This window comes from Diospyros lotus, chromosome 1 (genome assembly GCF_014633365.1).
Source record: "Diospyros lotus cultivar Yz01 chromosome 1, ASM1463336v1, whole genome shotgun sequence".
NCBI lineage: Eukaryota > Viridiplantae > Streptophyta > Magnoliopsida > Ericales > Ebenaceae > Diospyros > Diospyros lotus.
This window is the reverse complement of record NC_068338.1, coordinates 53,634,334-53,660,288: the sequence shown is the minus strand read 5'-3', so window position 1 is coordinate 53,660,288 and position 25,955 is coordinate 53,634,334. Positions and strand designations below refer to the sequence as shown.

General features: G+C 36.1%; 1 protein-coding gene across 1 annotated transcript in view; it reads right to left on the bottom strand.

Moving 5' to 3' along the window:
- Nucleotides 1-2,804: 2,804 nt before the first annotated feature.
- The window catches only part of LOC127796954 (protein ILITYHIA), a 91,604-nt gene continuing 68,453 nt past the window's right edge, over nt 2,805-25,955 (bottom strand). The window contains exons 43-60 of the mRNA XM_052329356.1: nt 25,137-25,243; nt 24,987-25,038; nt 24,789-24,895; nt 24,644-24,703; nt 24,449-24,563; nt 24,058-24,168; nt 23,840-23,977; nt 23,639-23,761; nt 23,394-23,465; nt 15,757-15,869; nt 5,645-5,803; nt 5,303-5,399; nt 5,033-5,215; nt 4,637-4,828; nt 4,383-4,562; nt 4,170-4,302; nt 3,913-3,991; nt 2,805-3,371 (exon numbers count right to left, since the gene is read on the bottom strand). Of these exons, the coding sequence (XP_052185316.1) occupies nt 3,326-3,371; nt 3,913-3,991; nt 4,170-4,302; nt 4,383-4,562; nt 4,637-4,828; nt 5,033-5,215; nt 5,303-5,399; nt 5,645-5,803; nt 15,757-15,869; nt 23,394-23,465; nt 23,639-23,761; nt 23,840-23,977; nt 24,058-24,168; nt 24,449-24,563; nt 24,644-24,703; nt 24,789-24,895; nt 24,987-25,038; nt 25,137-25,243 (2,067 nt within the window). The 3' untranslated portion in view covers nt 2,805-3,325. The remainder of the gene's footprint in view (nt 3,372-3,912; nt 3,992-4,169; nt 4,303-4,382; nt 4,563-4,636; nt 4,829-5,032; nt 5,216-5,302; nt 5,400-5,644; nt 5,804-15,756; nt 15,870-23,393; nt 23,466-23,638; nt 23,762-23,839; nt 23,978-24,057; nt 24,169-24,448; nt 24,564-24,643; nt 24,704-24,788; nt 24,896-24,986; nt 25,039-25,136; nt 25,244-25,955) is intronic.

The following is a 25,955-nucleotide window of genomic DNA, read 5'->3' as shown; positions in this document are numbered from 1 at the left end:
CAACTTTTCTTCTTCGAATTTGATGGTCGATGTGTCTTCAACCCACGTTCTCTAATCGATTTCGTCTTTTGTCGCCTTTAGTCCGGTCTTTTCCAACGTTGATGCCCGTTGTTGGGGGAGAGATAACGAGGGGTGAATTGGCTAATTTTGCTCGCCAAGTCTGGTGAGAGTTTTGGATTTTGCCAAAATTTTGGTGAGTAATTTTTGTGGTGGCGATCATTGTTGAAGGTGAGATTTTCTATTTGGTCCGTTAGATACATTCTTCAACCGATTTTGTCTTTCATCACCTTTAGTTGGGCTTTTTCCAGCGTTGATGCCCATTGTGGGGGGAGAAATGGCAAGAGTGGGTTGGTTGATTTTGCTCGCCAAGTCTGGTGAGAGTTTTGAATTTTGCCAAAATTTTGATGAGTAATTTTAACAATAACGAGCATCATTGAAGGTGAGATTTTTTGCTTGGCCTATTAGATTTTGACTTTATGAGTGATTTGTCTTGCTTGTTAGAGTTAGCCTTAGTGTTAGATGTACTTTAAATATAAAACTAACACATCACTCACTCCATAATCCTCAAATTTAGTCACATCAATGGGGTAACATTAAATAAAGATAAAATAAATTTTTTTCAACTAAGTTAATGCAACAAAACATTCTCCACCTTTTTAGCAAAACAAACAAAAATATTCCCTAAATTATGCTTCACGACAAATATACAAGTTATTTTTAGATGAAATCTTTATTGAATGAACGGTCCTGTTAAAACTCTAGAATCATTCCCGCTCAAACTATATCAATATAGAGATAAAATTTAAAATTATGGAATAATATACAGCATACCATGATAGATTCAACATAGAGACATGATTAAGATTATAGAATAACATGCCTTATACTAGGATAGATTCAACAAAGATAAAGAAAAATTTGAATGAAATGGCAACAATCGTTTGACTTCTTTGAATGGTTGAGAGACTTTTATAATTTTCATGTTGCAAATCAAGATAAATTCAACGAAGACAAGAAAAACTTGAATGAAAGGGTGACAATTGTTCAACTTATTTATAAATTCAACGAAGACAAGAAAAACTTGAATGAAAGGGTGACAATTGTTCAACTTATTTGAATAGTCGAGAGACTTGTGTAATTTTTATGTTAAGAGTGTGTTTGATTATACATATTTATCGTAAAAAATGTGTAATAATGAAAAATGTATATAGTATCAGTATTTAAATGTTATTTCCATGAAATTTCAAGGGATATGACGGTTTTTGTTTTTTAGACAATTATTACCTAGAATTAAATTCTAGATAATACAATCAAACACACCCTAAGTGTCTTTCTCATTTATAAAAAAATCTTTATAAAAAATCAAATTCATTTCATAGTCAATCCATTAATATAGATTTAACAAAGCAAAAAGAAAAATATTAAAATTTAATATACATATATAGTTTTAAATTAATTATATACTTGAAATGATAAAAAAATATTTATTTAATAAAAAACACATTGAAATATTAAACCTTGAACACCTCTCATTTTGTATTCCACACCCAACTTTGATTTTCTTTCCTAAACTTTGCTTTTGATTTCATTTGATAATTATTAGTAATTAATTTACTTTTCAAAAACAATAACCTTTGGAAAATAAATTATGTTTATTTAATGAAAAAGCATACCCATTTATAGTGATTACATTTTAATGATGCACCTTTTAAAGAAAATATAACTTCTTTTTAGTGAGATTCTATCACTCTCAAAACTCAAATTATAATTTTACCCACAATCTTTCAACATATTTACATGACAATGCAAAAGAAGAGTCCTAGGCATATAACTTTTTGGATTTTGATAGGTAATATTTTTTTTGCTTAAAATAGTATTTATTAAAATAAATAAAATAAGATTATATAAAGATAAAGTTAAAATACTTTCTAGACTAAATTATAGAATTGTTAAAGATACTTTTGTAAAATATTATAAAATTTATATTAAATTATTTGTTAATTTTTTTTAAAATTTATTGAGAATTATATTTTTTTTATATATTTGTTAAATGTATATGATAAGTATTGAGATAAAAATTTTTTATTATCAAATTTATTTAGAACTGTATTTTAGCACCAACAATAAATTTATAATTAAAATAATATTTTATAATTAATATGAATTATTAAAAAATAAAAATAAAAAATAAAAAAATATTTTATTTTCTATGTTCAAAAATAAATTTTAAAAATACTATAATTATTGATGAAATTACAATAAATTCACTTAGATAATTAAACATTATCAAAACATATTTTCATATTAAATAATATAATATAAAATTAAATAAAATAATTTAAAAAATTATTAAAAGAAATATATATTAGATAATAAAATACATTTATAGAGAGAAATTTAAATTTAAAAAATTGATTAAAAAAATAAGGTTATTTAAATTTTAAAAATTATTAAAATATATAATAATTTAAAAATATATTAAATAACATTAATTATAAAATTTAATTAATAAATTCTATTAAAATTAATTTTATTATAAAAATAAGACTTAGTAAATTTAAATTTTAAAAATATATTAAATAAAATTAATTATCTTACCAAAAAAATATAAATAATTTATGCTTATTTATAAAATTTTAGATAAATTTATCTAAAAGAGATAGATAAATTTATCTAAAATATTCAAATAAGAAATCATATAATTTTTTTTTTAAAATTGTTAGATAAATTTAACAAACACATTGAAAAGCTAAAAAGTCTGAAATACTTCTTATATCTTATATTTTGATTAACAAAACACTGCCTAAAGAAAATAAATACATTCATACTTTAAATTAATTGTTTAAGTGCTTAACAAATACTATTATGTATCTTTACAACACAAGAAGAAGATATTAACCAAACACATTGTTACGTGCTTTTGGCATTAATAAGCAAAAAAATACAACAATACACTCCGTTACCAAACAGAGACACAAACAAGGGCCCTTGCTCGAATTTCTCAATAAAATAAAATGCCACGCCGGAGACAAAACTTGTAAAAGAAGCAGAGGCCTCTTTATATGATGTTATGTGTTGTGTTCCCCATCCAGGTCTTTTCTCAACTCTTGATTCTGCTCCTATCTCCTATCCCCTATCCTATCGGGTATAACATATATATAAGAAAATTGGGTATAATTAACAAGCAAGCATGCATTTTCTTCTGCGTCTGTACAACACTACAACCATTCCCTTTGAAGGTTTTGCTGCAACTTGTTAATCATTTTGAGCCGAAGAAAGGCAGGCTCCCATTCCCATCTTGGTGGAGGAAACTACCAAGACTTTATCAGCCACTTGACATGATTTCATCTTCACTGTCTTCGCTATCGTCGCTGGTTTACATCATCCAGGCAGGTATGGTAATGGGTTAAGCTACCCAACAAATAAAATGAAACACAAGGGAATATATGTGCCAATGCAAACAAGAATGAGAGAGTAGAGAGGGAAAGCCTTGACCTAACAACACTGAACCACTATTCTGTAAGCAAAGCTTTTCCTGTTTGTTTGCATCTCATATTGCATGACCATGCCTATGTAATGGATATTTCCTAGCCGCTTCGCAAAATCATGTAAGGGCTCCAGTGAGAACTAGAGAATTTTGGCTTTCTATTATAATATACCATCCAATACTAAAATATGTTAAACTTCAAAAAAAAAAAAAAAGAAAACCACCCTCCAAAGTTATTAAATAAATAAAATCCTAACACAACTAAAATTCTAAACTAAATAGAACTCCTTATTTCCATCAAATAACTAAAGGCTTTGGGAAGGTATGAAATGCACTTGAAGGGTTACACTTAGTAATTTTAATGTGATTCTTGATATTTTAATGAGTCTGCAATATCAACACAAAGGAAAAGCTTGATGACATACCTTTGTTCAGGTAACTTTGATATCCGTCTAGCGTCCAAACCCGTGATGAATTTCTGAGCAGCTTGAACATTTTCTGTACCTGGAGAAAGAAAAAGATTGAAAGCCACTTATTACATACCAAATAATGACATTTGAGGTAAAGAGCTCGAGTACAAAAGTTGAAACCTAAATGGCCATAGCAATACATGAAGCTCAACAAACAAGCAGAGGATAGATAGCTCACAGTTCACATAATACAGAAATTATAGCAGAAATACCTCTTGTCAGCAGGAAACAATGCAACGCACATCTTTCAGCTGCAAGTCTAACAGGAGTATTTCCATCCCTCAAACATTCAGCAACTGCAGGTCCAAATAGTGCAACATGGTTCGCAATTTCTGTAGGATTAGCCTGCCATAGATTTTCAATGTTAAAACTGTTACTTTCTTTAATGAGAAACCCACAGAGGGTGCAAATGGTAGAGTACGTACTTTTGCAGCAGCTTTTAGAGCAGATAATGCCCTTCTTCTTACTTCACTAGAGTCATCCCGCATGGCTGATACCAACGGCATAAGAGTTTCTGTATGGTCATTGGCATTTGGGGATTCGCTCTTTACTTGATGTAGCAGAAGCCTTCCTAATGCTTTGGTTGATGTTTCGCGAACAGGGAACTATATGAGGAAGTTTGTCAGAACCAAAAAATTACCAATAAAGCAAAAAATATTGTTTTGAAAGGACCTAACACCTTCTCATCTTTCAAGCTATCTTGGAGCGATTTTACAATTGCTGACATTGGAGATGCACAAATCACAGAAGGATTATGCTTGAGCATGGAAGACATTGTTAGGACTGCACCATGCCTAGTAGACAGGCTAGGAGAAGAGGCTGAATTTATGAGTTCCTCAAGGAGCTCTGAGATTTGACCAACTTCCATATACTGCAGTGCCATAGACTCAGAACTGGGTCAACAATAAACAACTAAATGCTGAAAGCATATATTCTCAGTGAGGATCTTTGGGGTAATAAGCAATTATCAATATGAATTAGTATAATGCAACCCAATACCAACTAATGAATTTTACATGGATGTCAGCATGTTTCCACACAGAATAAAAGTTCGTTCCTAGCTATTTACACAAACCTGTGAAATGATGCCCAATATGCTTGAAGCAGAAGCTCGAATTTGGTCATCATCATTATAAATTATATCCTTAAGAAGAGTATAAACACGAGTTCTAACAGTACTGCTCACACTCTTCCCAGCATGCTTGAGAACACCCTTTAAAGCCATCAAAATGGCCTCACGAACCCCACCCTCTGATGCCTGACAAGTCAGTATCAGAAGTGTTAAATATCTACTTATAAAACCAAACATCTAGAAAGTATGCAAGATGCAAGACACAAGTATCACCTGTAAACTGGACAGAAGATCGCCAACTAAAGGGTCAACCCTAGTACTGAGTGCGCTAAGTTTTCCCAGTGCGATTGCAGCACTTGACCGCACAGTCCTGGATTACATGGTATCATAAACCACAAGACGTAAAGCTAACAGTCTGTAGTTATGAAAACTGCTCCTAATGCAAGTTAGTAGAAGAAATAAAGTATGACCAAACAAAAAGAATTTACTATGAGTAGCCTAGTAAATGCATGCTAGTTAAAAAAAGACACAAGTTGGCAGCTGCACATAATTCTCAACACATTTAATTCTGTTCCAACTGTCTGGAAAGGTCTAAAGGAAAATTTTCAAACCAACCTTGTGCTATCCTGCAGACACTTGATAAATGTTGTTTGAAGCTGTGGAAGAAGAGGTTTCAAGGACATCCCACCCTTCTGTATCATGATAGTCAAAGTTGACAAAATTGCACTCTTCACCTGCCAAGGGAACCGATCACCTATAATCCGGATCAGAGGCCTGTTACAGAATGAATAAATCACAAAGAAAGTCATCATCGATCAATAACTGAAAAGGATTCTTAGGTTCCAAATAAAAGTAACAATAATAACAATCAAATGATAGAATTCTCACAAAACGATAGAATCTCCCAATCAAACAATAGGAATCTCTGATTACAAAGCTATGAACGAACACAACAAAAGAAAATAAATATTGGCCTATTCGAGAGGGCCTTCTCTCCCACAACTCCTTCCAAATTCTCTAGCTACCCCCCCTCCTTTTCCCATGCCTTTTATATGTATTTCCTAGTCCATTGAAACCATGTGAGTTGTTATTCTTCCCCAACCGAATGTGACTCTTTTGTGTCTCCCCTTATTGTCACTGGTAAGTGTGACAAACAAGGGCCCTATCATTACTCTTGCCCATGAGATTTACCTTGTCCTCAAGGCGAAACTCAATTGATGCAATATTTGATGGTATGGCTCCCAAGTGGCCTCCATGGGTGGCAACCCCTTCCATTGGATAAGAATATCAAGGCTCCTCAAGTTTTTTCACGTGCCCGGCCTTACCCCCAGTAGGAATTCTGATTCTACCTTCATCTCCAACTCTGTAGTTAGCTGATTAGGGATATTGGTAGCCTCCTGCATTGCTCCTTCTGATGCGGTTATTGATCAAGACTCAGCCCAAGAACGACTTGACCCAAACCGGGAAGCTAGGAACAGTAGCGTTGGAACAGTAGCGAAACTTCATAAGTTTTAAGATCCTATTTCATGTTTGATTAGAGTTTTATTTCTATTAGGATTCTAGTTGGATATTGTTTACAAGTATTAGATGGATTAACCAAACTCTATAAATATGCCTAGAAACTAAGAGTTGTAATCAGTTTTATTATTTAATAAATTCCAGCAAACCAGTTCGATTTTTTCCAACAAGCACCTTCGGTTCTTGCGCCTAGTTGAGAGTCCAGCTTTGGTCGTTGAAGTTTGTTCTCTCAAGGGTATTTGAAATTTATTGTTTCAAGGGTTTCTTTGTGTGTTTTCTTTACACACACGCTACACACTGCGCCAGCTTCAGCCTTGCAGAGCTGGGAGATGTGAAATACGAGGTGAATTGCACAAGAGGGTGGTAGAGACAACTTGTATGCCACCTTCCCAATCCTTTTCTCTATTGCAAAGGGTCTATAAAACTTCGGTGACAATTTCTTATTTGGCCTAAAAGCCAATGTCTTCTATCCATAGGGGCAGATTTTCACAAAAATCAGTTTGCCAACCTCAAAATGAATGTCATGTCGCTTTTTATCTACCATATCTTTCATTTTTGCCTGCGCTCGCAACAACTGAGCTTGCAACTTCTCCAAATCATGTTCCAGCAACTGTTGTTCCAACATCGAGATAACCGTTGTTCCCTTCTCAAATCTTAGCAAAGTGGGAGGTTCACGTTCATAGACTATTTGAAACGGAGTTAATTTAGAGGAGATATGATAGGAAGTATTATACCAATATTCAACCCAAGGAAGCCAACTGTACCCCGCCTTTGGTTTGGAGGAAGAAAAATATCTGACGCACGTCTCCAAAGTTTTTTTGAGGACATCCGTTTGGTCGTCGGATTGAGGGTGGTAGGAGGTGCTTCTATTCAACTTAGTGCCTTGCAATCAGAAAAGTTCTTCCCAAAAATGGCTGACAAAGATTTTATCTCTATCGGAAATGATAGAGTTAGGAACACCATGTAACCGGATAATCTTTTTCACAAAGACCCCTGCTATACTGGTTGCTGAAAATGGATGTTTCAAAGCAATAAAATGTCCATACTTAGCTGATCTACAACCACCAAAATAGAATCCATTCCAGCTGATTTTGACAACCCCTCAATGAAATCCATTGACACATCCTCTCAGACTTGACGAGGAATAGGGAGTGGCTGCAACAGACCACCCAAAGAGAGTGTCGCATATTTATTTTGCTGGCACACTGAACATTGCCGAACATATTGATGAATGTCCGGCTTCATCCCAACCTAATATACATTGGCTGAGATTCGTTTATATGTCTTGAGGAAACCAGAATGGCCCCCAATCTGCCCATCGTGTCCCTCCTTCAACATTAGGGGAATTAAAGTGGAGCCTTTAGGAAGATACAACTTCCCTTTGAATAGCAAATGGCCATCCACCCATGCAAAATCTGGTTTGCTAGAGGGATTAGACTGTACCTCCTTAATGATTTGCTGGAGTTTACTATTTTCCTCTTACCTCTTTTTTTAGATGATCCAACTGCAAGACTTGAGGAATGATGAGTGCCATGAGTGTGACAGGGGAGTGGAGGCATGAAAGGGCATTAGTTGCTGGGTTCTTCAAACCAGAGCAATATTGAATCTCAAAGTCGTACCCCATTAACTTCACAACCCATTTTTGACATTTCGGGCTAACCACATGCTATTCCATCAAAAACTTAAGGCTTCGTCGATCAGTCTGAATAACGAATTTCCATCCCAACAGATAATGTCTCCACTTCTTCACTGTGAAGACAATCACCATCAACTCTCTCTCATACACTGATTTATTTTGACCAATTAGATTTAGGGCGTGGCTAAAGAAAGCAAGAGCTCGTTGCTCCTGCATCAAAATTGCCCCTAACCCATGCCTCGAAGCATATGTCTCCGCAATGAATTCCTTTGAGAAGTCAAGTAAGGCCAACACCGATAGATTTGTCATAGCCCCTTTCAGCTACTGAAATGCTTACTTCAATATCTCATCCTAATAAAAGTTATCTTTCTGGAGATGCTCTGTCAACGACCACGCCAATTTGTCGCAGTTCTTCACAAGTCACAAACCTTCGATAATACCCCGTAAGACCTAAGAACCTTGGAGTTTGTGTAGAGATTTAGGGTTGGGCCACTCCATAACAGCCTTGACTTTAACACTATCTGCAGCCACACCATCTTGTGAAATAACATGTCCCAGATACTCAATCTCCCTTAACCTAAATTGGCATTTTTTTTTTGCATTAGCATACAACTAATGAGTTGTAAGGACTCGTATACGCACCTCGAATGCTCCTTGTGTTCTGCCATACTCTTACTATAGACCAAAATGTTATAAAAAAATACCAAGACAAACTGTCTCAAGTGCTCCATAAAAATCTCATTCATCAAGGATTGGAATGTGGTGGGTGCGTTTGTTAATCCAAACGGTATCACCAAAAATTCATAATGACCCCCATGTATGCGAAAAGTAGTCTTTAGAATATCATCAGGTGCAATTTGTATCTGATGATAACCCGATTTCAAATCCAACTTAGAAAAAACAGTAGCCCCATTTAGTTCATCCAATAGTTCTTCAATAACTGGGATTGGGAATTTATTGGAGATCGTTACATTATTTAAAGCCCTGTAGTCCACACAAAATCTCCACCCACCGTCCTCCTTCTTGACTAGCAACATGGGATTGGAAAATGGGCTAATGCTTGGCCCAATGATCCCTGCTGCCAACATCTCTCGAACCAGCCTTCAAATCTCATTTTTTCTAGAGGAGGAGATAACAATAAGGTCTTACACTTTCCAGAGGAACCCCTGATTGCAACGTAATAGTGTGATCCCACCTTCGGTGTGGGGGAAGCCCACATGGCTCCTCAAAGACTTCCTTAAATTTTGTTAGCAGCTTTTGCAAACTGCCAGGTGTTAGTGTAGGTACTCTAGACCCAATCAAATTGGGCATGTTGTACACTGACAATTGTAATCATGTTATTATTTGAATAAAGAGTTATTCAAATTCACAAGAAGTCATTCTATTAGTTTCTTATTATTATTGTAATAACCGAATGAAACTAGATAGAAGTCCATATGATGTATACTGTGAATAATTTATAAAGATGTGAGATGATGCATCACAGTTTCTAGACATCATTAAACGTCCCAAGTCGTAGCAATGTCAAAAATAGACATTGACAATTGCGGTAAGACTTGTATGTGCTGTGTTTTTGCTATGTGATAGCAATTGGGGTCTCACACCCATAGGCATGGGGATGCCTAGACAAGTACATAGGTGACCAATGTTGGAGAACGTGTCACTGGACATGACTCGCTATGAGAATCTATTTTGGTTATATGTTGATGGAATTCTTATACGAGATGGGTGTAATTAATCCTTGGACCTGAGGTTGTCACGGTCATCTCATAAGAAGAATGCTTTGACATCGTTTCGATGGGCCTAGATAAAGGCTGCACGTGGGTGATCGTTGGGCATATCGTGAGGCTTATGGAGATGGGTGCATAACCAAGATGGGACTCGTCTATCCCTTGATAGAGGATGATGTATCTAAGGCGTCTTCAGTGGATATTCACTTTAAATCCATGGCCATGGTAAAAGAGATCAATAAGGAGTTATTAATTTACTTTCTATTAAGTGAAGATATCCAGAAGACCCAAGAAAACTCATGTGATCGTTATCAAGCAACACATCGCCATACTTGAGGTCACATAAGATACATTGACGAGAGGATCGAATTACACGGTAACCATGCTCGTGAAAGGTTATTTGCGGATTATGAATCCTTCTGAATAATTGGGTAGGCATGATGCCTTGCTAGAGGCCAATCTTGTCTTATGTGTTTGTACCGACACATTGCCAACATATTCGGAAGTCTAATGAGTCATACGCAATAGGCACGGTCTTTGGCTTAAACCAGGAGAGTGGACGTATGGTCAAGTGAGACACTTCGGCAAGAAGTTTTGCCGTCGTAGGTTCTCACGGAAAAAGAACAAATAGACGTAATGACGTCAATATGACGAAGAGTCGTCATAATGGAAAGAGTTTCCTAAAATGACAATTGATTAAATTAGGAAAGAGTTTCTAATTTAATAATTTTCTATTTGTTGGAGTGGCAAATAGGAAATAAAATATTTTTGGGCTTAAGTTAATATTTGGACTAAATTAGATTTGGGCCAAATATTAAATTAAATATTATATTTGGACTAAATTGAATTTAGGCCAAATATTAAAATAAATATTATATTTGGACTAAATTAGATTTGGGCCAAATATTAAATATTATATTTGGACCAAATTAGATTTGGGCTAAATATTAAATATTATATTTGGGCTTGAATTAGATTTGGGCCAAAATATTTTATTTAAACCTATAAAAGGATTTGGGCCATTTAATTATATTTCTAGTTGGACTAGAATAAGCCCACTTAATATTCTAATTAAATTAGAATTAATGGGCTAGCTCAATCCATTAGGATTTTAGAAACCCTAGGATATTTCACTATAAATATCCTTTTATAGGTTGCCCATAATTAAAGTGATTTTTGGTGTCGTTTTTTAAGAGTTGAAAAACGTATTGCCGTTCACTCTTCTTCGTTTCTTTTGGCATCAATACGAAGCGAAGGCGTTCTTTTACCGTCCATACACAAGCCGCGCAAAGGAGAAGGAGCTAGCACTCCTATTCTGCTCTCTTTGCCAATGGACGCGTGCTGCGTATCACGAGTTAGAGGCCGGACGCTTGGACGGCTCGAATCCGCGAACGACTCGATAATCTAAAGGTTAGATTTATTTATTTGTTTGTGAATGATTTAATTTCGACGTTGATCCAATCGCTGGGATCGGGGTAAGTTCAAAAATTTTGAATTACGCTGTTTGCCCCGTAGTGATCTTGCTTTACTTTCACCAGGAACTTCCACCTTCGCCCCTTTGACTTCAGCTGCCAGGCTTCCCAATTCTAGCAACACTCTTTCTCCATTTTCTCGGAATGCCTTCATCATCGATTTCAAAGTTACTAACGTTTTGTTGAGGTTGGGATCCCCATGCAATGTTATGGTTGTTCCCCCCCCCCCCTCTAAACTTCATAATTAATGAGCCCCAACCCACTTGTGCCTCCCTAAGTGTGGCTAACCATTTCATCTCGAGAATAACATTTGAGCTTCCCAGTTCTAATGGCAGAAAGTCCTTGACTATCTCTACATTTTGCAATGACAGAGTCACCCCCTTACATACTCCAGCACCCTATATTGCCATGCCCGAACCCATGATCACACCGTAATCTCAAGTCTGTGTCTGTAACAGTTCCAATTTTTGCACTAGATCAGCGGCTATGAAGTTATGGGAAGCTCCACCATCAATAAAGACACCACTTCCTGGCCTTCTATTTTCCCTTTTACCTTCATCGTCTATGGAGGTGTTAACCCCACTATTGAATTCAATGATAACTCAACCATTTCTCCCATTTTGACCATGTCTCCCAAATCCCCAGAATTATGATGTTTTACTCTTGTGTTGTTTTGATGATGAAAAACAAATGATTTATATCTTAAATCAAATATATGGTTTTCACACTTTCAAACAAAAATCAATTTCAAGTACTTTGCTAAAATGAAAATCAAATGAATTATAATTTTCTTTATTCTTATACATGGAGATTTGCAAAGACAAGTATTAAGATTTAAAAGAATCTCCTAAATGATTTTTATAAATTGGTTTTGAACCATTAATAAATGAAGCAAAACATTTTCAAAGGCAAAAGACCATGTATGTTCTTGATAGATTGATGTTTTTTTGCTTTTGATATAGTTTTGATGATGAAAGTAAATTGTATTTTGATAATGAAATTATTTTATTGATGTTTGACTTGGTGCTCTAAATTATTTTTATATATTCTATTAAGCACCAAAATAAAAATTAATTCCATCATACAATTGAATGTCAAAAATCTTGTTATAAATTTCTTTATGACATTTGAAATAGTGTTTCTATTTGATCAAGATTGTTGAAAGAATATTAAATCCAATGCCAAAATATCTTATGATAAATTTCTTTATGGCATTTTGGAATATTATGTTTTTTGATTAAAGATGTTGAATGAAAATTATTTTCAGCAATTCAATGTTAAAAAGCTTGTGATAATTTTCTTGATGATATTTGAAGTGTATATCTTTCAAGCGTACATCTTTCAATTTCAAATAAGGATCAAAGAGAGATTAAATAAAGTGATATTGGAAATCATATCTCAAGGCAAATGGCAAGTATCTCATGTTTTTGTATTTATATTAAAAGTTCAAAATGTTTTTAAATGAGTTTGAGGTTTAAGGCAAAAAGAGTTTTTAAAGATTATAAAGGTGTTAGTTGACTGGATTTTTTTATCTGTCATCTGATGGTTGATGTGGTTTTTGTCGGTCGACTAATCCTCCTTGATCAAGCGTCAACAACATGCATGATGTGTGTTTCTTAACTAATTAGTCGTCTATCCATTTCCATTTGTCGCCTGATGGTGTGTACGTTTTCGTAATTAAAATCGTTTTGCCTTAATCTGTTGTTTATCGCATTTCATCTGTCTATTAACCCTTGAATTTGTCAACTAAGTCATTTCATTTGTCGACTGACCTTTGCATCTATTGACTAATGCTTTCAATCTGTCGATCAAGTTAAGTCATCTGTCGACCGATTAATTTGTAGAAAGCTTTCGACGATTAGTTTTTCAAAATCCAATGGCTATAAATGGCTATTTTTCTCTTGAAGCTTGCGGGAAACTTATAAATACAAATCAAGAATGATCAAGAAGAAGCTAATGGATGGGAATGAAGTGAAGTGAGCTTGCAAAATTTATTCATATTCTCAATTGTACTAGAGCTTTATTTTTCTCTCAAAAAGGCTTTGTGTATCATATTGTAAAATTAGTTTCAAGCCTTTGTATCTTATTTTAAGAGACATTGTAACTAAGAGTGTATACTCTTAGAATCTCTCTATTAAACATTTCTTGTATTTCCTAACTTGTGTAATTAGAGGGTCTACTTGTGTAAGTAGGATGTTGTATTTCCTAATCTTGAACTAGAGGGCCTACTTAGGTTCAAGTAGGAGGTTATAGTGGATTGGTTTACAAAATGCTGAGTAAGGAACTAAAGTAGTGGATCAGGCTTGGTTTAAGCCAAACCATTATAAATTCTTGTGTTCATCTGTTGCTTATACTTTTTATTTCATTTATTGTTCCAAACATTTCATTAATCCTCACCTGCATTGAATTTTTATTTTTCATCAAGAAGTTTTCAAGTTCTATCATAATTTTAAAATTACCCAATTCACACCCCTCTTGGGTGTGTGCCATAGCATTTCAAACCTATCAAATTCTCCCCTGCCTCAACTCCCTCCATCCCTTCTTCTTCTTCTTCATAAATGACCATCACCTATAACACCTTGTTCTTGCATTTGTGCCCAATTGTGTATTTCTCATCATAGTGAAAACATAATCCTTTTGCCTGTTTGGCTTGTAGCTTGCTTTCACTAAGCCGTTTGAAAAGTGGGCTACTCAACTTTCCAAAAGTCAGAGGCTTGCATGAGGGGACTGGGCTGGGCATCGCTAATTTGGGGGAAAGATGTAAAGGTGGCAGAATCGCCATTTGCCAATAATTTGGGATCGAGGTTTAAGAGGCCTGACCTTTGCTTGGATCGGATCCGAAAGTACTTCCATGGATCACTTGATTTCGTTCCTGAATACGTTGGGCCAGGTCCATTATTTGCTCCAGGCCCGTAGACCTTAACACCCTCATCTTTGCCTTTATGTTCGGTTTCAACCCATTGATAAAATGCTCTTCCAGCATGGCCTCCAACATGTCTTTGAGTGGTGATGCTAGAGTCATGAAGCAAAGGCGTTAATCCTTGACGAATCCCCACTGCTAGAGAGAGCTAGAAATCTCTCCTCCACTGTGCCTTCCTGCGTGGACCAAAATTGACTCCTCAACAGCGCCTTGAGTTCCTCCCAACTCCTCACCCGTCATCTCTTCTGTTCCCATGAAGGAGCAGCACCTTCAAAACAAAGGGCTGCGGAATCCAACTTCTCAGCGTCCATCAATTGATTCACAGCAAAATATCTTTTGGCCCCGAATACCCATCCATCAGGATCTTTTCCTATGAAGAGTGGCATCTCCAATTGCTGATTTCGTACTTTTGGCCTCCAGAATCCATCAGATCCACTGCCTACGTCCTTACTCTTCCCCCCAAGATCTGGCGTCTCTTCCAAGGTGAGAGAGGAATCCATAAGTTTGTTCTCCCCACTTTGCTTCCCTTTCCTCCCCTTTTCCTGCTCCTCCCATTTCTCCATCAACAGATTGAATTGGTCCAACATCACTGCCATGTTCTTCTTTATATTTTGCACCTTGTGGAACTCAATTTTCATTGAATCCAATCCTACTTACAATCCCTCCATTCTCCCCTCTATCTACTATTGGTAGCTCTCCAACTCTCCCACTCTCTCGAAGATGGTCACTCACATAGATCAGTGCTCTGATACCAAAAATGATAGAATTCTCACAAAATGATTGAATCTCCCAATCAAACAATAGGAATTTCCGATTACAAAGCTATGAATGGGCACACAACAAAAGAAAACAAATATTGGCCTATTCGAGAGAGCCTTCTCTCCCACAACGCCTTCCAAATTCTCTAGCTACCCCCCTTCTCTCCTTTTCCCCTGCCTTTTATATGTATTCCCTAGTTTGTTGCAGTCACGTGAGTTGTTATTCTTCCCCGACTGAATGTGACTCTTTTGCCCTTGTGTCTTTTTCCTTGACTGCCCCTGTGTCTCCCTCATTTTACGTTGTTGGTAAGTGTGACGAACAGAGGCCCTATCACCAAACAAATAAGACTAGAAACATAGAAAATAAAAATAAATTGTTAATAATCTACGTAGTTATGCTTATTGTGATTACAAATATTTCAAGGAAATCTATGGGATTAAAATCATCAATGGGATCAAGTCTAAGTTTCTAAAACAGCCAGAAACTCAACATCCAATGTAAGATATTGAGGTAAGACCTAATAATAATGCAGTTTTAAAATTTATTTAATATATTTTTATTAAACGTTTTAGCATTACTATATGAAAACTGTTTGGCCATTCTCAGCAAAATTTCTAGCTCCATCCCTGGTTTCTGTAGTAGAACATCAAAATTGGTTCTGTTGACAGACAGAAAGTATGTAAGGTACATACCCTGTAATAGAGATAACAAACTCCTTAAGTGCTTGCTCGCTTGTCACTTCAATTAACTCTCCAAGACCAAGAGCTGCCTGCTCCCTTAGTTCTGCTGATCCACTTATAAGGCCCTAGAGATGCAGCAGCAGAAGATTAGAATAAAAAAAAGTACATAATGCTTAACAGGCCATGCAAGGATGTGGCATGTGTATGATCATGCCCATGCATACTATGACAAAGATAATACATTTTGACAATCAGTAATGATATCTGTCAAATCTAGCATGCCTAGAAGATTCCTAGAAGTGTGAATATCATTTAAAATCTAAATATCTTAAAAGAGCAGTATGGTTGAGGAATTATTAAAAGCATTAAAAAGGGGTATGAAATACAATGTCAAGTGACTATCCTTCTCTATCATGAGTTGCAGAATATGTCGCATCCTGATGATGAGTCCATTATAGTGAACATGGAAGTAAATTCGTATCTAAGATTGGATAGAAAAAAAAAAAAAAAGCATGTGGTAAAAGGACCAGCAGGCAGTTGGGTAAAAGCGAGTCCAAATAAAGTGAAGTACAAGTTGGAAAGAAGGATTAAATTAAATGAAAAATTGATCCTTCCTAAGGAGAGAAAGAATTCAATTCCATTGATGTTAAAATATTTAATAGCCCTACAGGTTCTGATCCCGAGCCAGTAATAAATCACATGTATATTATGGAAAGAATGGAGATTAGTACACCTACTGGGTTTCTCTTCTAGACTGTGTCAGGGTGAGAGTGTTAGTTTTACAACAATGTGGTTGGCAATAGTATAAAATCAACAGTCTGACAAACTGGAATAGCAATTCAAGGACTCAGCTTTGCAGAATACAGAAAAATAACAGTAGGTTGGCCGAGTATTTTGAGCATACCTCATTACTTGTAACAAAAAGGTGAGGAGGTAAAATTTTACTCAAAAGGCTAACCAGTCTCCCAATGCAGGAGCTTTTGTGATTTCTTCAACTCAGTACATTTATTGCTTCCAAACTCTTAAGAAAGTGGGCTTTTATTTACAGAACATATTCTCCTGATACATTTCTTCATAGAGAAGTGAGAAGGAAATTTCATAGTTCAAACAAGCACGTGGAAGGTGATTTATGCATGTTATATATCTATCTTTTAGTCAGTCCTTACATTCTCAATAGTTGTGTAGTTCTTGTTGGAAGAAGCAAATTTTTTTATTCCTTGGCCATGGTGTTCAGTTGATTTGTGTTTTACCATCTTAGAGAACAACAACGTGCTGGAATTATGTTCAATTAAGGCTGATCTCTAAGATCAGTGTTTTATGTAAATATTATGAAAATATAAAAAGACAATAATGTAAATTAGGATGGTAGGAGGCTGTCTATTATTTCTTTCCTTCTTTGCTAATAATCCTCTCCTTAAAAGAGTATATTGTACACATTCATTTTAATTTAATCAAGAGATTGTTTTGATAATTTCTAAGTTGGTATTAGAGCAGGATTAAATCACAGCCATACACTGTGAAAAACCCCAGGCAACCTTTTAATCACAACCTTCCATTTCCTGTGAAACCCTAAGCTGCCTCTTCATCCATCAAATCCGATACCCATCAGCCTACGGCCATCCCTAGCCGCCGCCATCGGCCCTCCTAACTGTTGCTGCCATCGGCCACCCTAGCCCCCGCCAATGATCTCAGGTCTGATACCCATCAACGCGACCGCTTCAAAGCCATCGGTCTTCCATAGCCATCGGTCGCGGCCTCTTCAGAGCTCGTCAACACGGCTGGTTCAAACGCCGTTGACTGCCACACCCAACGCGGCCGTTTCAGACGCCATTCGACCACCAGCCACCACAACCCAAAGTCGCCGCTGCATCCTAGAGTTGCTGTTGTCCTTACACCAGCAACCACCTCCCAGTATTTGTTAACCGTGTTTCTCTTCCTATTCTTCCGCTTCCAACTAGTTCAGTTATGTCAGAAGTTACATCTGAATCCATCCCAAATCTTGTCGTTGCCATCCAGACAAGAATTCCAGTGACCCATTCCAGTACCCATTCTGTTCAAATCACCACCATTCATTTAAGTGGTGATAATTTTCTTCGCTGGTCTCAATCTGTTCGAATGTATATTCGCGGGCAAGGGAAAATTGGCTACATCACAGGGGAGAAGAAGGAACCTGCAGCAGATGATCCATTGCACTCTATTTGGGATGCTGAAAACTCCATGGTAATGACATGGCTCGTCAATTCCATGGATGGAGATATCAGTTCCAATTATATGTCCTATCCTATTGTAAAAGAATTGTGGGATAATGTAAATCAAATTTACTCAGACCTGAGGAACCAATCTCAGATTTTTGAATTGACTCTGAAATTAGGAGAGGTCCGACAAGGAGATGATTCTGTCACTAAGTACTTCCATTCTTTGAAGCGATTGTGGCAAGATCTTGATCTCTTCAACACGTATGAGTGGAAATCTACAGATGATTGCAACCACCACAAAAAACTGGTTGAAGATAGCCATATTTACAAGTTTCTTGTTGGTCTCAATATCGAATTTGATGAAGTGCGAGGAAGAATCATTGGCCAGTCTCCCCTTTCTCCTATTGGTGACGTATTTGCTGAAGTTAGAAGAGAAGAAAGCCGAAGGAGTGTCATGTTAGGAAAAAAGACCACTGGTGAGTCCGTTGAAAAATCTGCCCTAATTATTGCTTATAAGGCTGCAAATTATCAGTGTAGGAGCGATGAGCGTCCTCGGGTCTAGTGTGACCATTGCAACAGGCTACGCCATACTCGTGAGACTTGCTGGAAACTTCATGGCAAACTGGCTAATTGGAAGAGCAGTAAGCAAGGAGAAAAGAGCCACCGTGGGGTCCCTACTGCCAATGGGGTTGATACTGGTCCCTTCAACAAAGAGCAAATTGATAAACTCTTGCAGCTATTAAGATCCAATTCCTCATCTGGTATTCCTAGTGTTTCCTTGGCACACACAGGTAGAAAACCTGACGCCCTTTCTTGTCTTCATTTCTCTCCATGGGTTATAGATTCCGAAGCCTCCGATCATATGGCTAGTTCTTCTCATTTCTTTAATACCTATTCTCTTTGCTCTGGCAATGAAAAAATCAAAATCACTAACGGTAGTTTTTCACCCATTGCAGGCAAAGGGCTTATTAAACTGATTGAGAATATTAATCTCACTTCTGTCCTTCATGTTCCTAACTTAGCTTGCAATCTTTTGTCTGTTAGTAAACTGTGTAAAGATTCTAATTGTCATGTTACTTTCTTTGACTCTCATTGTGAATTTCAGGACCAGACCTTGGGGACGATGATTGGGCATGCTAGGATGATTGAAGGTCTTTACTACTTTGATGATATCTCTGTTGATAATAAAAAAGCTCAGGGCTTTGGAGTACTAGTTCAATTCATGTTCCAGACACAATTATGCTATGGCATCTTAGATTTGGCCATCCTAATTTTGCCTATTTGAAACATTTATTTCCTGATTTGTTTAAAGGAATAGATTATTCATTTTTTCAATGTGACAGTTGCATCTTGGCAAAAAATCATCGTTCTACATATTTACCAAGACCTTACTAAGCATCCAAACCGTTTTATATAATTCATAGTGATGTTTGGGGTCCATCTAAAATTTCTACTCTTTCTGGAAAACGATGGTATGTTACCTTTATTGATGATCATACACGTTTGTGTTGGATTTATTTGATGCAAAAAAAATCTGAAGTGGAATACTTATTCAAAAATCTTTACACTATGATTGAAAATCAATTTCAAACCAAAATTGGTATTTTACACTCTCACAATGGCATCGAGTATTTTAACGAGCACTTGGGGGATTTTTTGAAAACAAAAGGTATCCACCACACATCTACTTGTCGAAATACTCCTCAACAGAATGGCATTGCTGAACGTAGAAACAAACATTTACTCAAAGTGGCACGTGCCATAATGTTTTCTATGCATATTCCAAAATATTTATGGGGTGAAACTGTTTTGACGGCGTCCTATTTGATAAACAAGATGCCCACTAATGTATTAAAGTAAAAAACACCTCTTGAGTGCTTGAAAGCAGTTTTTCCCAACACTCGGTTACATTTGGATCTTCCTATCAAAGTTTTTGGATGTGCTGTGTATGTTCAAATACCTAATTAATTTCATTCCAAACTTGACATCAAAAAGGCTATGCCTCACATCAAAAAGGCTATAAGTGTTATGATCCTCACACAAAAAAATTCTTTATCAGTATGGATGTTTCATTTTTGAGAAACCACCCTATTTTACCCAAAATTCTTTTCAGGGGGAGAAACATGGAATTGAAGATAATTTTTGGAATGTTTCTGTCCCACTTCCAAAAGCAATTTGTCCTACTCAAGAACCACATGGTTCTAATAATGGTCACTTAGGAGATTCTGGCTCTAGTTCTTTGGTGCCCAGTGAAAGGGTTTCTCGTGCAGGGGGAGAAGTACTACAGACTGATCATCATGATCTGAATTCTGAGTTTCAGGTTTATACTAGGCAGAGATTTCATCAAAGGAACAAAGACCTGAATATCAACTCTGCACAAAACTAGTTTGAAAACCCGAGCAATGGCACTGTAAGTTCAAAAAATCTCATTTCAACTTCTAGTTTACTTCTTTCAACTGTGCCCAATAGTTCCCCAGTTGATTCTTCAACTATTATCAATTATTTATCTACTATTCCTGATCTTGATGTTCCTATAGCCATTAAGAAAGGTGTCAGAAGTTGCACTAAACATCCTATTGCTAAATATCTCTCTTACCATAGACTATCAAAAAATCATAAAGCTTTCACATCTAGGATTTCACACTTGTTTGTTCCAAGGAATGTACAAGAAGCTTTAGATGATCCAAATTGGAAATTAGCAGTCATAGAGGAGATGAATGCTCTAAGGCGAAGTGGCACTTGGGAGATAGTTTATTTTCCCAAAGGCAAGAAAATAATAGGGTGTAAATGGGTATTTACAATAAAGTGTAAGGTTGATGGGAGTGTTGATAGGTACAAAGCCAGACTTGTGGCTAAGGGCTTCACCTAGACTTATGGAATTGACTACCAGGAGACCTTTGCTCCTTTTGCTAAAATAAACTCTATCAAAGTCTTATTGTCTCTTGCAGTAAATTCAGATTGGCCTCTACTCCAGCTTGATGTCAAAAAAACATTTCTTAATGGTGATCTTGAAGAGGAGGTCTTCATGAGTTTGCCTCCGGGATTTGAAAAGAAACTTGGGAGTGACAAAGTATGTAGGCTGAAGAAATCCTTGTATGGTCTCAAACAGTCATTAAGAACATGGTTTGCACGCTTTGAAAAGCCAGTTACCAGTTATGACTTCCTTCAGAGTCAGACAGATCACACTATATTTTATAAACACTTAAAAGATGGTAAAGTTGTAATTTTGATTGTTTATGTTGATGACATTATTTTAATTGGTGATGATGAGACAGAGTTAGCAGCCCTTAAGCAGAAACTTGCGAAGGAGTTCCAAATTAAGGACTTGAGAATTCTAAAATCCTTTCTTAGAATAGAGTTTGCAAGATCTAAAGAAGGTATTTTTGTCAATCAGAGAAAATATGTTCTTGATCTTTTTGGAGAAACAGGTTTACTCGGTTGCAGGATGTCGAAGACTCCCATTGAGCCTAATGTGAAACTACAGGCTGCTAAAGCTGATGAAGTGAAGGACAGAGAACAATATCATAAACTTGTGGGCAGGTTAATCTACTTGTCTCATATGCGACCTGATATTGCTTTTGCAGTCAGTATGGCAAGTCAGTTTATGCACTTAACAGGGCTAGAGCATTTCGAGGTGGTCTACAAAATCCTAAGATATCTAAAAGGGACACCTGGCAAAGGGTTACTGTTCAAGAAACATGGTCGCCTGCAAGTTGAGATTTACACTGATGCAGATTGAGTAGGAAGTGTTGATGATAGGAGATCTACTTCGGGCTACTGTTCTTTTGTTGGGGGTAACCTAGTCACCTGGCAAAGCAAAAAACAAAATGTAGTGGCTAGAAGTAGTGCAGAAGCAGAGTTTAGAGCTGTTGCTCATGGAATTTGTGAGGGAATGTGGATCAAATGAATACTTGAAGAGCTGAAGTTTTCTCATTCAGTACCTATAAAAGTCTACTGTGACAACAAGACTACCATCTCTATAGCTCATAATCTAGTGTTGTGTGACCGTACAAAACATATAGAGGTGGACAAACATTTCATCAAGGAGAAGATCAATGCTGGAGTAATATGCATGCCATACCTTCCAACAATTGAACAAATTGCTGATGTTCTAACTAAGGGTCTTCACAAGAAGCAGTTTGATAAACTTATTGGCAAGCTAGCTATGGAAGATATCTATAAACCAGATTGAGGGAGAGTGCTGGAATTATGCTCAATTAAGGCTGATCTCTAGGATTAGTGTTTTATGTAAATATTATGTAAATATAGAAAGACCATAATGTAAATTAGGATGGTACAATGCTATCTATTATTTCTTTCCTTCTTTGCTAATAATCCTCTTCTTAAAAGAGGATATTGTACACATTCATTTTAATTTAATCAAGACATTGTCTTTGATAATTTCTAAGTCAATGTATCAAGTCTTAATCCTACTATGTGGGGCTGGTTACATTAAGTATAGCTCACCAATCATTTCTATCCAAGTCCTTCTCCAAACATATTTTTATTAGCATCATCTGTTAAATGCTCACTCTGCACACTCAAACCTGGTTGTACATAGTTTGTTTATAGAACTTACTTCTCCGACTGGTGGTATTCGATATTAGAGTAGATCTTTCCAGAGTTCATAAACAATTAGCATTCATGAATGTAGACTTTCAAAATTTCTGACCAGGAAATTTGTACTCAACCAGCAAAGTGAACAGATCCTGGCTGAGTAGACAAAAATAGACTCACTACCAAGCAAATTGACAAAGGGATAATACAGTTTATGGTATGCTTGGATAAACAGGTGATCACAAGAAAGAATGCAAAAACAATTCTTGCTTTGTGACAATGCTCTAGTTTAGTTATACTATATACTTACCACACAACTAAAGCTGGGAAAATGACCATTTAAACAATTGATATCCATGTGAATGTGAGAGAAGGGGGAAAAGAAAAAGAGACAAAGAAGAAGAGAAACTGAGATACAAAGAGGACATACTGTTCATTTAACAGTCTTTTTTTTTTTTTTCTTTTTAGCTGTGTCCTATCTTCTTGGGCATGGGAATTAGACAAATCTGATGCTTAGACACTTGCACAGACCTGACAGTTGATACTAGCTCATATAGCAATTTAGTGGTTCAGGGTGATTCTTCTATAATGACAAAAATGGAATTAATTATGTATAATATGTTCCAAGCATTGCAAATCAGATAAACATCCTGGTTCTTATTTAAAGAACTGATTCCTTATACTTTGCTTGTCAAAAACTACCACTCAATACTGCAAGTTTGTTTATCAAATCTTAAAGCATTGGTGCAGCAATTATAAGAAGAGACACAGAGAAATAGAAACCTGAACACTCAATATACAAAGATTATTCATAAACATCCTATGGCTTAAGTAAAAGCCACGTGTGTTACTAAATATAGTATAAGAGTTTCCATGACTCAGATAAGGCAGGAATACCTGGAGAAAGATAGGAAGCAATGGCTGAAGCGCTTTCGGTAGACATAACCCAGGTATAAGAATAGGCCCTCCCTACAAGTCAGCAATAAAAACTTCAAGTGTGTTTGAATAAATTAGGCCCAACAAACTTGTTGGCAAAAGATAATAACAATAATAATGAATTGAGGCCAGGTAATTACTGATGTCATCATCCATAGCACTTTTAACTCGTAACTACTCATATTGCAACAATACCATGCACTTACCTTCCTTTTCCTACGTTCTTTATCTCTGGATGTAGAAACAGCATCACGAACTAACTTCACGTACGAGGGAAGAACTTCCTTGGGAATGGAACTGATAATTTTTGACAAAGCTTCCCAGGCAGCCTGTGGAGGATAATTGATAAGGAACAACACATCATGTGCAGGAACAAAAACAAACTATGGCAATAGAAAGGGACTTACTGCAACTGTAGTTGAATCTGGATCACTAAGCAAAATAATCAGTGTGGCTATCATGTTTGGGGCTTCATCAACTAAATATAACTTGCTGTTTTTGAAGAAGTAACCAATCAGATATGCAGAAGTTCTTCTAACTGAAGCCTGCAACGAAGAGATAGTCAAGAGAGAGAGAGAGAGAGAGAGAGAGAGTGACTAATGAAAAAATCTAGCAAAAACCATACCTGCACATCACCTACACCTTTAAGAAGCTCTGATATCAAAGGTTCTATGCCTTCCTCATCAATGACCAAAACAACAGTCTCTGCAGCCTTCTTTGCCAAATTTTGAACTTCCTAAATTTTGAAAAACAGTGAAAAATGAATACAGTCACAGCAATAACAGCTATTACCATAGTAATTGAAACTATATAATATATACAACAATAACAAACAAACAAATGTATATGTAAATGTATAATATGTATACAAATTTATATAGATTATATATATTTTCTTATCAAAAGAATATGTGTATCTATGTGTATATAACATGTACCAAAAATAATATAATATATTTATATACAGAATTACAGTTTATACCTTTTTTTTTTTTTCTGTAAATTACATTTTATACCTTGTTATCGTCCCCCATTGCAGCAAGTAAAGCAGGGACAACTGCACTGAGGTGGAAGTCCAAACCAGGTCCTGCAACCTCAGCTAGAGCACCTAAAGCATGGGCATTGAAGGCACTGGATGGATATCCAAGGACTTAGTGCAAAGAATAGGCTCCAAACTATATCAATTTTACAGTGGAAATTCATATACTTACGAAAGAGGAGGATGCACAAGCTTGGGCAAGATATGAGGCAAAACAACTGTAGTCCTGACACTACAATTAATGTGTACAAAGAAATTTTAGGACAACAGAGTGAGATTAAACTTCAGCAGTTAATCAAACAGATAGAATATCTTACCTTAAGATTTGTTTGAGACCATCAAGGGCAGTGTCAGAGGTTTTGTCATCCTCCAAAGCATGCAGAAGTGTAGGGACAATCTCATCAATTGCTTGCAATCCAGCACTCTGGTTAAAATTAGTTACTCATTTTCGGATCCAGTATTCCATGGGATAAATTAATCCTAAATAATTGAAAAAAGTACTATAAAAAAAGTACCTTGTAAAGTGTACTGAATGCTAAGCCTGCTGACTCACGAACCTCAGGAGTGCTATTAATTAAATACAGGATGCACAAGATATAAAATCAAGACAAATTAGAAGCATAATGCAGTTGAACAAGTACATTCAAGGAAAATTATTGACAAACCTATCACAAAGGGCTGTGCGAATTGTAGGAATGAGCTCATCCATGAAACTCAATAACTGAGGCTTGCCAGCACTGGCCATCACTTCACTCAAACCAATGCATACTCCCTGTCAGGGAAGAGAAAATTATATTCACAGACCACATAAAAGTTAAAAGAGGACAAAAAGTCTAGATGGAAAACAACCATTGGATTTTTTTCATTCCTGATGACTGAAAGAACAAATAGAAGAACAGGAAGAAGCAGGAAAGAAACAAATCAAGGAAATCATGCAACAGAAGTTTCTCACATATATGTATATATTGTACTTATATTTAATTTAATGGTCCTAGAACTTGAGTCTCTTCATTGCAGATTGCAGCTAAAGCTCATAGGTCGTCCCACAGGAGAAGCAGCTTCTCAGAACCATCATATGCAACTAATCCTTTTTAAAGCAAACAAGGAAATAGTACAAGCATATATTTCTTTCTTCACAATTCAAATAGACTCAAATTTTTGTGACACCAAGACTTGGCCATCACTGAAGGAATTATAATAAAACTAAAAAGAAAGAAAACAACTTTCAGTGTCAAATTACATAAAAATCAACTTCAAACTTGGATCTTAAACTTGAAAAGTGTTACAAAAATAAGAAAAATATCTTGAATTAGTTTCAGAAATAAGGAAAACCTCAAAAGCCTATAGAAACAAGAGAACATTTGGATTTAAAGTCTATATAGTATTTAAAAAAGCTCAGTAACTACATTAGTCAAACATGTCCAACAACTACCCAATCTTTCTCCTACAGCCTCTTGCTAACATTAGGTGGAGAATTACAAACT